Source organism: Rhamphochromis sp. 'chilingali' (genome assembly GCF_963969265.1).
Source record: "Rhamphochromis sp. 'chilingali' genome assembly, chromosome: 10".
Taxonomy (NCBI): Eukaryota; Metazoa; Chordata; class Actinopteri; order Cichliformes; family Cichlidae; genus Rhamphochromis; species Rhamphochromis sp. 'chilingali'.
Window position 1 is genome coordinate 31,360,485 of NC_137937.1, and position 14,235 is coordinate 31,374,719.

General features: G+C 38.3%; 2 protein-coding genes across 6 annotated transcripts in view; both read left to right on the plus strand.

Annotated features, from left to right (window-relative positions):
- The first annotated feature begins 166 nt into the window (after nt 1-166).
- On the plus strand, nt 167-6,070 carry ubac1 (UBA domain containing 1). Its single transcript, XM_080893560.1, has 10 exons — nt 167-602; nt 1,711-1,831; nt 1,908-1,981; nt 2,071-2,178; nt 2,342-2,444; nt 3,157-3,265; nt 3,534-3,810; nt 4,259-4,345; nt 4,555-4,693; nt 5,352-6,070. Exons 1-10 carry the CDS (start codon nt 465-467, stop codon nt 5,465-5,467), a joined length of 1,272 nt encoding a protein of 423 aa, XP_080749686.1. The 5' UTR covers nt 167-464; the 3' UTR covers nt 5,468-6,070.
- A 5,736-nt stretch (nt 6,071-11,806) lies between these two features.
- The window catches only part of camsap1b (calmodulin regulated spectrin-associated protein 1b), a 29,833-nt gene continuing 27,404 nt past the window's right edge, over nt 11,807-14,235 (plus strand). For 4 of the 5 annotated variants that reach the window (XM_080894681.1, XM_080894684.1, XM_080894683.1 and 1 more), the window contains exons 1-2: nt 11,807-12,236; nt 13,568-13,733. In XM_080894681.1, coding sequence (XP_080750807.1) covers nt 13,568-13,733 — 166 coding nt within the window. In that variant the 5' untranslated portion in view covers nt 11,807-12,236. The remainder of the gene's footprint in view (nt 12,237-13,567; nt 13,734-14,235) is intronic. The other variant, XM_080894682.1, reaches the window with a different exon arrangement.

The window sequence follows — 14,235 nt, forward strand, 5'->3', positions numbered from 1 at the left end:
TCCTCTAAGTGCAGGTTAAAGAAGCAAATATTACGATGTTTCATAATTTTGTTGCAAGTAACTGTGTTTTCTAAAAACGGCTTGACCGGGTTGATTGTATTTTTGGACCTGTCACTCAAAAGAACTACACATCCCACAATCCAGCATTGGCGGTACAGTTGGGAGTTCAAAGTTCAAGTTACAGTAAAAATAGGGTTTTCGCTAGTTACTGCTTGTGAGCTAACAGGAAAAAAGAAGAACTCGTCTTGAAGAGGACGTGTTTCTCGGTTACCACCGCAGCGAAAACCGACCGAGGAACCCCCAAATGGCCCTCAGCTAGTCGGTGCCCGCTCTCACTTTGTTGTTGGTGGATTTACAGACGACGGCTAGCTGGGTGCTAAGGTTAGCACGCAAGCTTGCCAAATAGGCACATAGCAACTGCTGCTAGCTATCGTCACTGGACTGGTACTGTTAAGTCTGGAGCTATGTTCGTGCAGGAGGAAAAAATATTTGCCGGCAAAGTGCTGAAAATACACATCTGCACCATGGACGGCACGGAGTGGTTGGAGGAGGTCACGGAAGACACGACTGTTGAGAAACTAAAGGAGAGGTGCTTGAAACATGTAGGTTTTTCTTGGCTTGTTTGTGTTTGTCCTGCTTCCTTTTTTTTCGACCTGTCACTCCTCTGCCTGGGGTGCTTTACACTGTGCCATGTCCCTTTCGTAAACTGTCAGTGTCAGTATCACTGGCGCTGTATTTATAGTAACTGGGTAGACTTTGCTATTTATAATTTAGCAAGTTGGTTGTCCCAGTAGCTACTAAGAAACGCATGCTACTTTTTAGCCATTCTATTATTATACAGCTCACTTCACTTCTCCTTCCTTGGGCTATGGCGAAAACTCAAGTAGTGGTTTAAGTTTTGGTTTTCGTGTCAGCCCAGTATATTCTTAAATTAATTAATACGTCTCTGAAACTTCATGAAGTCAGTGCTTAGAGTTTTTAGATGAGTCATGTTTTGTTTACCCAACCAATCCTGAATTTATGATGACAAGGCAAAGACAGAAAGCAGCTAATCCTCCACATAGGGAGACTGTTTTTACTCAGTTTGTATCTTCGGTTAAATATCAGAGCTGATGTAGTTAACTGATTAAAGCTGATCAAGAGAAAACAGATCTAAAGTTATTTTGATAACCAAAACTCGAAAATTTGCTTGTTCCTACAACTGTGTTGTGAGGATCTGGCTTTCTCTGTTGCAGGGGTGTCAGACCCATTTTAATGCATAAGTCATATAGACCAACAGCACCATTGCCATAATCTATGTTAAAAAACAAAGTACACCGCTTTCATTCAAATTTGTCAGAAAGCAGAAGCAGATGGTACTATTTCTAGTTAAAATAGTTAGTTACTAGTTCAATTATTTTATTTTTTAATGACCAGGCCATTTACAAAGCAGATAACTAGCACACTGTGACATGTACAACTTAAAAATTGTGTTTAAGTTTTTTCAATCCACTGTTTCTGTGTAGGATCTTGGTCATCTAGATCATCGGTTGGTTTTTTTTTTTTGGTTTTTTTCCTTTTTCTCTTCTTTTAAATAACTTTTTCAAATGTCTGTCATTATTGGTCCTACTTATAACAGTAACTGAATGATATTTAAAACAAAGAAAGTGATTAGTTACAATGAGTTATCTGGTTGTGCCTGAGTTGTTTTGTTTTGTGCTTAATTTGTAGTGTGTACATGGAAGTCTAGAAGATCCCAAAACCCTTACACATCATAAACTTATTCATGCTGCTACAGAAAGAGTCCTCTCTGACACAAAAACTGTTGCTGATGAAAATCTCAAAGATAAAGGTATGTAGCGTCTCTCCAGTTTGCCGTGGTTTGCCACAGTTTTCCATGAAGCTAACATGTTTAATGTATGTTGTAGATGTTTTGCTGCTCATAAAGAAAAGACCGCCACCAACCCCTCCAAAGACGGCTGACGTTAGTTCAGAAGACAAGGTAAGTCCTCTGTCCAGTTTTTGGGAAGAAGTCCTTTTTTTTAAACATGCATATATTTTATTAACTGCTGTTTATTCTGTTCATCACAGAAGAAACAAGAAAACAAAGCTCCAGATAAAGATGCTATTCTGAAAGCCACCGCCAGCCTATCCACACGCCACACAGACCGTACTGTTACGCAACACAACATCAGAGATGTAAGAGAGGTTTAGCTTTAGCTCACAGGGTGCACTGAAATGTAGATAAATTACAATAATACTTTAAAATATTGTAAATGAGAAATTTACCTGCACTGTACTTGGACTGATAGCTTGTAATTATTTTTAATGTCCTTGTATATTGTTGTTTGTGTTGTTGCAGTTTCAAACAGAGCTCAGAAAAATCCTGGTTTCTCTTATTGAAGTCGCACAGAAGCTTCTTGCCTTGAACCCTGATGCTGTCGAACTATTCAAAAAGGCAAATGGTAAAGTGGAAAATCCCTTAAACCTTTAACCCATTTTCCAGTGGAAAAACTGGGTCTGTCACAGCACCATTAACTTGAATTCATTTCTGCTGTATTATTATTTTTAATCTTTCTAAAATGATTGATTCATCTCTCCAGTTTCTCTCAGGAAAATTAATTGCCCACCTGAGTTTTAACATTTACCAAGTCTGTGGTTAGGGTTAGGATTGGGTTTTATTTTAGCCACAACAATCCATTTGAGAATGCTCAAAATTCAACTTGTTTAAGGCACAGGTTAAAAACTGGTTATGGACAAATCAAGTGTGTGATCATGTATAAGTTGTATAGTTTTAATGTTTTATTTGGGAATAGAATGGTGTGTATGTGTGAGTTTGGTGATGGAGTTTTTATTATAAATGAATTCTGAATTTTTTATGAATTATTATGTCTATTTTTTAATGTTTTATGGACAACAGATGGAAATTAGCCCTTGGCTATAATCTGGCATGTTTACATTCATGTAATTTATTTTACATTTATGTTCATTAACATGCACTGTCCTAAATAAATAAATAAAACATACTAATGGGCACTTTTTAGAAACTAGATGTTATCTTTTATCTGAAGTTGCGCACATTTATTTTGGCAGTGCAGGTTTTCTGTATGTTTGATTGTTCCAAACATTTAGCTGTCAACCAAAGATCTTTTCTCTTTGTGTGTCTGTGTCTCATAGCAATGTTAGATGAAGATGAAGAGGATCGGGTGGATGAAACGGCCCTCCAGCAGCTCACTGAGATGGGTTTCCCTGAGAGCAGAGCAATCAAAGCTCTGAGACTGAACCAGTAAGGCTGTATCTATAGTTATATTTGGGGGGGGGAAAAGAATATATATATATACACACACACACACACACACACACACACTCACACACACACATAAAAAAATATGTCCCTGTTGCAAAATATGGTGAAAACATATCCAGTGGGCATTAATTTGCAGGACAGCACTTTGGAGAAGTATGCACTGATACCAAGGTTCCACGAAAGGGTCTCATAGGAATTGTTCCTTATCTTTGTACCCTAACAGTAGTTTTATCTGATCTCCTTATAGCATGTCAGTGACCCAGGCTATGGAGTGGCTGATTGAGCATGTAGATGACCCCTCTGTGGACACGCCACTACCAGGCCAGGACTCTTCTGGGGCAGCAGGAGCTACGGCAGCTGCCACTCCAGGCCCCCCTGCTTCAGCTTCTGCTTCAGCCTCTGGTCCTAATCCTCACCGCAGCCTATCCAGCCAGTCGAGCACAGACGAGAGCAACAAGCAGGATGAACTCACAGAGATCTTCAAGAGGATCCGCAGGAAAAGGGAGTTCAGACCAGATTCAAGGGTGGGTGCAATTTTAGCTTTTATACAAGACTTCAGATTTTACAAATCTCCTCTCAGGGTTCTCATCAGCTGCATGTTATTTGAGTTATTTGATATTATATTTTGCACTATCCTATTGTATATTACTGTATACTACTATTCTTATTGTATATCTTATTCCTCTGTTCCTCTGTCTCTCTTGCTGCATTGAGCATGTGTATGACAAAAGAATTTTTCCTCCGAATAAATAAAGTTCTTCTTATCTTATCTTATGTGGGACAGGGCCACACTTAAACTTGAGTGATATTCGATTTTGATGGAAGTTTTTTTTTTTTTTTTACCATAACTTGTTCACATCTTATTAAGTAAGTTTTGTGTCCCCATGATAGCTGCTGGAATTGCTGGAATAGACTTTAGATAGATTTTAACTGTATGTGGGTTTTTTTTGCTTTTTTTAATGAACTCTGCAGGCAGTCATTGCATTGATGGAGATGGGCTTTGATGAAAAGGAGGTGATCGATGCTCTGAGAGTCAATAACAACCAACAGGATGCAGCGGTAAGTTTACACATCGTCAGTAGTTTTACTATTAATAAACAAATTTAACAGTTAGCTCCCTCCCCCCAGTAATTTCTGAAACCTTCCGAAAACAACAAGTCCAGTAACATTGAATACCTGTTTCACTTGTTTTCAGTTAATTTTATACTTTGACTTCCATAAAGATTTTAATTGGTGTCCTTTTTGTTCCTTACTGTGTATTCCTGCAGTGTGAGTGGCTGTTGGGAGACAGGAAACCTTCTCCAGAAGATCTGGACAAAGGCATCGACACCAACAGCCCACTGTTTCAAGCCATCCTGGAAAATCCAGTCGTCCAGCTGGGTTTAACCAATCCCAAAACTCTTCTAGGTATAGTCTCATTGAGTGTAAAAGCCAACGTAGTGTCCTGTTTTTGAAAATTCTCCCCTAAAGTAATATTAAAAACTTTTTGACATCCTTATATTATTGTGTAGTTTTAGGAACTCAAATATAGTCTCATTCTGTAAAATGAGACAGAAAAACCACCAGCAGCTGAAAAAGATCTTGCTGAGACGTCCAGGAAAACTGTTCGAACAGTGTGAAATCATTCTTTTTATTTCATTCACCTGTGTATATATGGTTATTTTATATTATGTTTTGTTGTTTGTGTGATACTAAACATCCATGAAGACTTGTGCTTTGGTTTCGGTGAGTGAAGTTCTGATATTTTATTAGTCTGTTACTTTTTTTCTTGATATCTGTCCCTATAGGTTAGCTAATAACCCAACACTCCACTCGCTTGTTCAAAAACGGTCACTCCTGGCTCCAAAACATGATATATAAAACATAAAGAAGCAATGAAGGCACTAACGTTTAGGCTTTAAGTCACTGAGCCCAAAACCAGCAGTTGACATCAGTGTCCACTTAAGGCATATGACATAGAGAAAGGCCCGTCTACCTGTCTTCACCAGTTGACAGAAGAGGGGAAAGATTTGTGGGTTGGGGGTCTATTATATAACTCACAAATATGCTTTGTGTTTATGTGCAGCGTTTGAAGACATGCTGGAGAATCCTCTGAACAGCACCCAGTGGATGAACGATCCCGAGACCGGCCCTGTCATGCTACAAATATCCAGAATCTTCCAGACCCTCAATCGCACATAGAGCCTCCTGGTGACGACCCCCCCCCCCCCCATCCCGTGTATGACTGTGGCAGCTTCGTGTGTATGTGTTTGTGTGTTTGATCACACTGAGGCGTACGCTTGCATGTATGAATGTGTATGTATGAGCGTGGGAGAGACACAAGTATTGTTTTTTGCCTTTTAAAGACAAAGAGAGAGGAGTCAAAGTATGAATGAAGATGTTACAGATATAACTTATTTATAACAATACAGTAAAAACACTTATACAAAACAGATGTTAACATAAAGTTATTATTACAGTAATAATAATAATATAAATTGAGATTTAGTATATTGTTTTTACATTTTAATGATAACAATTTATAGGTATGACAGACATGATTTATTTTATATAATTTGTCCACGTGTAAAAATGACATCAGACATCAATTTAATGTTTACACTTCAACAAAAACTGTTTTCTATGTTTTGCAATATTTAAAAATCAACTGCAGTTTTCAGTGTCTCTTTAAAATGTTTCATCAGTGGTGAATGTGTGGAAGACTTCTGTCAGTATCACATCTTCTTTTTCTTCTCCCTCTGTTTTAATAAAAAATCAGTGCTTTATAACTGAGAGGAAAAAGTAGAGTCAAAGAGGATTTTTAAAAAGAAATCTTCATTGAACTTCTTCAAACATATTTATTTGACTTTCTTGCCTTTTAGAGCAAAACTGTACACTAAATCATGTCTCAGTCATGTTTTTACAAGAAGATTTTATATTAGGCCTGTGTGTGTTTACTGTCGATGTGCTCATGATTGTCATATTGTCATGTTGCTCTCGTCTGGCACTTCTTCACCTCTATGAATATCGCGTACCGCAGCACTAGTACAAGAAGAAAGAAGGGTTTGTGTGTTGTCTCAAAAGCATGTACTGGTAGCGAAGAAGTGAAGCTTATCACAAGGTGGTTGCCTTTTTAAACTTAAATTTGAATGATGAAGATGCATGCTCGCTTCATGCTTGAGAGGTGCGAGTGTCTTCAAACATATGTGGAAACAATAGAAGTTGACATGCAACCAATTTCTGTGTTTTGATTAGTTTTTTTGTTTTTTCCTTTTTTTTTTTCTTCCTTTTTGAGAGCAACAAACATTTATGCTGTCAAACCAAAATGTCACTGTATAACCTGCCTTGTCATTAGATGTACCCAGTGGAGAAAAACCCTGTATTTCTGTGCAATAGCAAGGACTTCTGTTGACCTGTATAGACATATATTTGAGTGTTAGAGATGTGTGAACTGCAATGGGTAGTGTGTTAATAATAGCCTTTGCATTGAGTACTTAAAGTCTCCAGATACATGAAGGAGAGCATTGCCTCTCCTTGTTGTACAAGAGATTTAAAGACAATATGGAGGGTGGTGTGTTTTGCCAAGTTTTTGAGTGTTTTTATTCAATATTTAAAATGTGGTGTTGATGTGACTTTTTGCTCAGGGAGGCTGAGATTGTTTTTCTAAACTTGTCGCTATGGCAAACCTCTGCTCTACCCCCTTCTAGTTTGGCATTTGAGAAATGGCTTTAACTAATCTGTGTAGAACTTTACCTATGAATAAGAGCACCACATCAAATGGTTTGGTAAATGCAATATTTGAAAATATTTAAATGTTTTTAGAGAAAATTGTCTGGTTGAACTATATATTACATTATTTATATCAAAGCCAAACTAGTAATATGTTCATATTTATAACATTTTTAGCAAACCTTGAAGCTAATCTACAAATGTGAAAAAATATAATGCTTCAAATGTTGTTTTTACAAACCATCATTAAAATGTGTTTATGGACTGGTAGGTCACAGTGTGATACAAAGTAATGCAGCATGTTTGAATTTATGGAAACCTTTCTGCACACTGTGCCCAATTGGAAATCTGTCATGGCCATCATGACCAGTTGTCTCACCACCTCCATGCTTTGCATTGGCATGAATACCAAACTATCTTTCCCTCTTAATATTCTGATACGAACATTGGGAGATTGTACGCTTTAGGAAGAAAAATGGCCACAGGAAATGCTGAAAATGGTCAGAAGGAACCCGAACGAACAAAGTGAATTTTATTGCTAAGGGGCAGTGAAGAGGGAGTTGTTGGAGTCTGATTATTGTTTCACCCAGCCCACGTGTCGGACTGTCCCAGATCAACAACCTATGCAATATGCTCACAGTCTGTTCGTTCAAGCAGCCTAATGGCTACTGGCATCTAAATCACTATTGCATTAAAATTATTTTTTGTGGTTGTATGTTGTGTTTTTGTTTCACAGATTCCATTCAGCAATGCCACATTGAAAATCAGTGCAGAATGCCGCCCATCTTTAGGTGGATGGAATTAGTTTACCTGTATACAGTACATTAAATTTAGTTACATTTATAAATATTGCTGTATTTTATTTTATCTAATATTATATATAATATATTTTATCTAATATTTGTTCATTTTCCAGAGGCGGTGGTTTACGACACCAACTGTCTACCATCTATAATCCAGTTTTGAGTTCCCTCCCCAGACGCCTTAACGCCCACTCACATCCTGGGCCATCTGACCTCAGGAAATCGCATGATAAGGTGGGGCCAGGTTTCACAATGAGCTCACCCGAAATTCTGGCGGATTGGGACCCACACCCGTTTTCACACCTTGGCTCATGTGATTAGAGGATCATCAGGGGGTCCTTTTGTCCCTCTTTGGGGGGAAACTCCCACTGGGTTTAAATCTGGGACTCCACCATTTGACCCTTAGAGCTGAAGAAGCTTCTCGGATGAGAGGTGAAACGTCTTCAAGCAACTTAAAGAAGTCCAGATGCTTTTCTTTGCAAGCTCCTTTGACTTGTTCATTTGCTTTTATCTCAGCCTATTTTTTATGTATTCACAATGAAAGTACAATAAAACTTTCTTTAAACCGACCAACTTATAAAATTATATATACAATTATTAAAATTAAAAGGTCGCCTATAGAACTTAGTTGCGTTATGGTGTATGGTAGCAGGACAGGACGCCACTCAGGGTTAACGCAGGGAGACAGAAAGCCGCCACTCTTACATTTATAATTTAGAGTTACGTGTACTGTATGCTTTTGGACACCTATCCATTTTATGGCAAACTGGTCAGGTATCCAGAAATGCACTCGAATCAAAACAGACAAAAACAGAACTATAGGTTATTTGATTTATGGTTCTTTTATTGGTGTTTTACAATTTGAATATTTTGACCATTTTTTGTATTTGTTCTTCAATTGGGCAATTAAATTTAGTTCAAATTTATTTATATAACTCCAAATTCGAAAAAAGTGTCTACAGTATTAAGGTAAAAACAAACAAACAACAATTTGGCAATCTCCTATGAGCGACTAGGCGACGGTGGGAAAGAAAAACTCTCCTTTAACAGAAAGAAACCTCTGGCAGAGCCAGGCTCAGAGAGGGGCAGACATTTGCTGCAACTGTTTTGTATGTGAGGTGACACTTCTAAATTTTTCCAATTTGTTTACGAGTGAGGGGAGAGGGTAGCAGGAGATCGAGAGACAGTTTGGTCGTGCGACTGCAGTGATGTGGACACTGTACTGGTCCATCATGGTAAAAAGATAGCTGACTGTAAAAGCGAAGCTGTTGATTTATCAGTTGATATATGTCCCTACTCTCACCTATAGTCATGAGCTCTGGGCTTTGACCAAAAGAATGAGATCACGGATACAAGTGTGGGAAATAAGCTCTCTCTGAAGGGTGTCAGGTATCTCCCTTAGAGATAGGGTGAGGCGCTCGGCCATTCAGGATGGGCTCAGAGTAGAACTGCCACTCATCCAAAGGATGTGGTTTGAGCATCGGAGAAGAATACCTCTTGGGTGCCTCTTAGGTGAGGTGTTCTGGACTTGTCCCACTGGGACACACCCTGGGGCAGATGCAGAACATGCTGGAGAGATTATATCTCTTGGCTGGTCTGGGAACATCTTGGTCTTCCCTGAATCAGGTGGCTGGGGAGAGTGAAGTCTGGGCTGCTCTGCTTAGGCTACTGCCCCTGTGACCCTACCCCAGATAAGCAGAAGAATAATATTTTATATAATCATTCCAGAATTGTAACTGGCCTTTATTCCATTGATTTTTTTTTATCTTTTGCATAAATCTTTCCAGGTTTTTCTAATCCAGTAATACATAGACTGGAGGATCATTCATGATGATCCATCTCCATCGCATTGGTAATTAATAGTTTAATCTGGGTTTCGTAATACGAAGATTGCTCTAGATGGTCAACATTCTAGTTTGTCTTTTTCTTCTTTGGGCATAATTGATATAACTGCTTTGCTCCATGAGGGGCCATTTTTTTAATCCTTTAGTTTTGTATTGAAGGCCAAAAACAAGCCTTAGCTCAGTTCAAACTGAGTTTTTCAGTTTTCTCAAACTCAGTTTGAAAAACCTCAAACCACTCAAAAGGAAAACCATCTGGGCCACCTGACTTGTTTGCTTTAAGCCTGGAGATGGCGCTGTTTAGCTGCAGCTGTAAATATTTGATTTTGTTGTTCAGTTATGGCAAATAAGTTGGCGTGAATTCAGGGACTTGCCAAATTGTGGCTCACTGTCTATGTGTGGTTGTTTTTTTTTAATAGACAGTGTTATACAGTCTTTATTTTTGAGATTTCTTTTGCTAGTATTGTACCTGGTTTTGACCTTGATTCATAGAAACACTATGAATACTTTATTTTTGACATCAAGATTGAATTTTGCCTGCTCAGTTAAACGTTTCTTATCCCAGGAACATGTTAGCATGTTTTTCAGCAAGTTGTCTAAAAGAAATGTTCTGAACAAACACAGATCACAAACAACAGATAAGCATAAAAACAACATAATAAATAATAACAAAGAATAGAATTCATCCCACATTATGTAGAATATAAAAAAAACAACTAGCTGTTTATCTGCTGGAGAAAAGTTGCTTTTATACCAAGTTGTTCTTCACAGTAGACAGACCATTTAATAATTTGATGGAGTGAGTTTTTGTTCTTTACAGATAAATATCCAAACTATGTCGTCAGTGAAAGCAAGACAAAAATCAAACCATCACTGTTCTTTTCAGTATGGAAATAACATGACAGACACAGGGGCCCTTTTTAGCTCACAACTTCACAGTTTGCTTCAAAGTTCAGTTTGGAATCAATAATCAGAGATATTTATAACGGTGAATTCATTCCACTGTCTGACCCTTAATGGCTGTAACCTGTTGTTTATGAGTATGTGTTCTAAAATCAATCCTCATATCTTTTGTCTTAGATATGTTTCATCGAGAATTGGGCCATGACTGGTGTCTTTGTCCAGCAGCCAACTATTAATGTTCCTGCTTTGACACATATTTGTATACAGGATAAATACTAAGGGTAAAAGCACACATCCCTGTGGGCAGCCAATTGACAATCAAACTTGATTAGAAAGAATTGCATTTATCTGGACTCTTTGAGTCCTGCTAGACAAACAAACAAACAAAATCCCCCAAGACTCCAGCAAAATGTTTTTATTTGGGTTAAATTGTTCTAAAAGCTTTCTGATTAAAATATGAGGATGGATTGTGTTAAAAGCCAAAGAGAGCCAAAAAAGTACTTGAGCACGAGAATCCAGTTAGGTTCAACAAAGGTCACTGTGGGATCTTCTACTCCATTATGTGGCCTGTAATGCTGGCATGCAAACTGCATGGAGTCAACTACATGTTCAGTTTTTCTTAAAATCTCTGACTTTTGAGTTTTTGAGTATTTCCACCATAAATGATATATGAATAAACATTCTGAAATGATTTACAGTTTTAGATTTCGAACCAGGAGCTAAAACTGCGTCTTTCTTTCATTAGTTATATAAATACATATTAAATATGTAATGAAAGTGGGAAGTGTGAAGGACAGTGCTTCTTCAGTTTTAACTTTGAGGAACAGTTACGGATATTACGCAAGCTCTACAAAATCATTCCAAATCTTCAAATTCATATACCATCTTTCACTATTAGATGCCATCATTGGTCAAGACCGCAAGGACAAAACAGGACTAAAGTACAAAAGAAAAAATGTATACATATATTAACGCAAGTGCATGTTGAAATATTAGTTTTTAAGAGAAATTAAATTGACGTTCTTGTGGGTTAATTAAATAGACATATCAGAGAAAAAAATTGATTAACATTATTTAAACAGGTTCTTTAGGAAGTCGTGTTACAAAAATGCAGTGCGCATGAATCCAGTTAAAAATAAGATATTTTTAAAAAGTAATATTAATAGTAAAAAGCATCTGTGATGCAAGGCGGGATTTCAGTTTCCAGTATTACGAGTATAGTCTGGAAGCTAATCACGCATGCGCATTGTGCGCGTTTGGGAAGGCTGGGATAATAATTGCATTTCTATGGGCAGAGCGCGAAGACACTGCTGATCCTCGCTGCATTGCTCGAGCCCCAAACGTATGCTTATTTTTTATCTAACATGGAGGGTTTAACACTGAGGTAGATTTCCAGCCTTAAGACCCGCGTACGCTGTACTTTTTTACTGGTGAGCCTCCCGTTTTCTCCCTGTGTTGTTTCGGCCCAAAGTCTGCCGTGGAGCGGTTGTCACACAGGCCGCGGATCGGTTCTTGTTGTTGGGAGGGGACCACACTGACTCGCCTCCAAGCTAGCATTATTAGCTGGCTATAATGCGTCGCTGCCGCTGGTGTGTTTTCTATATAGCAGGCTCCTGTTTATTGAGACAGGTCCTTGGTTAACCGTTTACCCGACGGAACGAAAGTGTGACTTGGACTTACACCACACCTTTCAAGGTAATGTCTTGCCAGCTAGCTAACGTCATTCATGGGACCATTGAGTGGTCCTGCTGTACAGCACACACTAGCAAGCTAGCGGTTAGCTGGTGATAGTTAGCTGCTTTGCGTTTCATTGCATGGCCGCTTAGTAGACCAAATGTTAAGAAAATCTTTACTGTTTCAGCTAACGGTTGATCCCGTTAATAACGTTATCGTAACGTTAGCCTGCTAACGTATTAAAGTATGTTAACATTAGTTATGGCCTTGCAGCGTTTACAGTACTGTTGTGGGCCGTTAATGTAAATGAAATTGTTACAGGTTTGTTTATTATTATTATTAATATTTTTACAGGTAATGCGATAACTTAAACTCATGACCAAAGAGAACTTTAGATTTCTGACAAACGGAAAAAATCCGTTAGAACTCATGTGTGATAAGCAGGTGTGCACTAGTTTTCTGTCAAAACCATACTAAATTTAGTCAGTATCCTTCTATTAACCTATTAATGTAATTAGTATTGCCTTTTAGGCTGTTGACAGGATAAGACAGTCAGAACCTGTCGAACCGTTGTCCAAGTAAAAGGTGAACACCTATATGACAAAGAAGTTAAAAGTGAAACTGCTGTGATTTTGATCTAACTAATCAGAAAACACAAGTCTGCTTGGCTGACTGACATTGATAATTTGTAAGTTTGTATTTGAGGTGGAATACATTTTGTCTAAAGTTGGCAACTGCTACTAGAGTTGTGTTGCACAGTGTAGACGTGAGTATCAAATTTCTAAACTATGACAAAGATTGATCACATTCCTTTTGTCTACATGTACTTGTTGCAAGTAAACTTACTGTGATCACAAAGGTTAAACCAACATCATATCCTTTGCTTTGCAGTTGTGCAATAGTACAGTCAACTGTCTGCTTGTCAAAATGTACATAATGATCATAAAGATTCATTCTTGCAGTCACCATGACTTCAGTTCAAGGTGATTTAAGAAATAGTTGCTGCTTGGAAATCTCAAGTCTATTGTCTACTGTTTGACATCATGAGTGACTGCGAAATGCCTCTTTGACACTTGTGTCTCAATGACCACATGTAATTCTAATGGGTCACTAAAGGAAGGAAATAAAAAAACAACATATTCTGTTGATAAGCAACAAACATTGTAGTCAGTGAGATTTCAGTTAAATATGTATCAGAAAATCACTTATGAGTCATTTTAAAGGAATTTGTCACTTGGCAAATCATGCCTGGCTAATATCATATTATTTGGCATTGGCTCTTACTCAGCATAATGTCCTGTATAATTTTATCTTTAACAATGTGCTTTTTTTTTTTGTTTTTTTTGTTAAAGATGGATGTTGATTTGTGTGCTGGCGGGGACAGTACTAAGAGAACAGTAGAACTGGCCGGGGTTGCAGAAGGCACAATGGACGTTGTACCTTTGGAGATGTATGACTCCGCCAGAGCAAAAATAGCAGCCAACCTACGGTGGCTGTTTGCCAAAGCCTACGGTATTGGTAAGTAATTTTACTTGCATTCATGCTACACAAATGTCATGTCTCACAGTTACTTCAGATGTTGTTGTTGGCACATTGTGTTTACTGCTCTCTACAGTGATAGTCAGCAGATTGTGTTGCGCTCCAGCAGCGAAACTTTGACAGCAAAAACCCAAGAGGAAGAAATACTTGTGTCTGTGCTCTTGAGCCAAAACTGTTTCCCCCCATGGCACTTGGCAACCGAACTCCCATACTGACTCACCAGATCCTTCCATTCTTGTAGGGCGGCCAGTGAGAATGAGCCCAAATCGGCCTGAGTGACAGGCACTAAGGATTAGGCTATATCTGTTTGACTGTAGTCAGAGCATGGAAAATACTGATCTGCACTGCCAGTCACTCGCACTGCCTGTTGAGATTGTATCGGCATTAGTAACTTTGTCAGATAGGGGCAGGTTTTCCTGCTTTGTCTGTGGTTGCTTTTTCCAAGAGTGGAATACATTTTAAGGGTGAAATGAGTTATGTG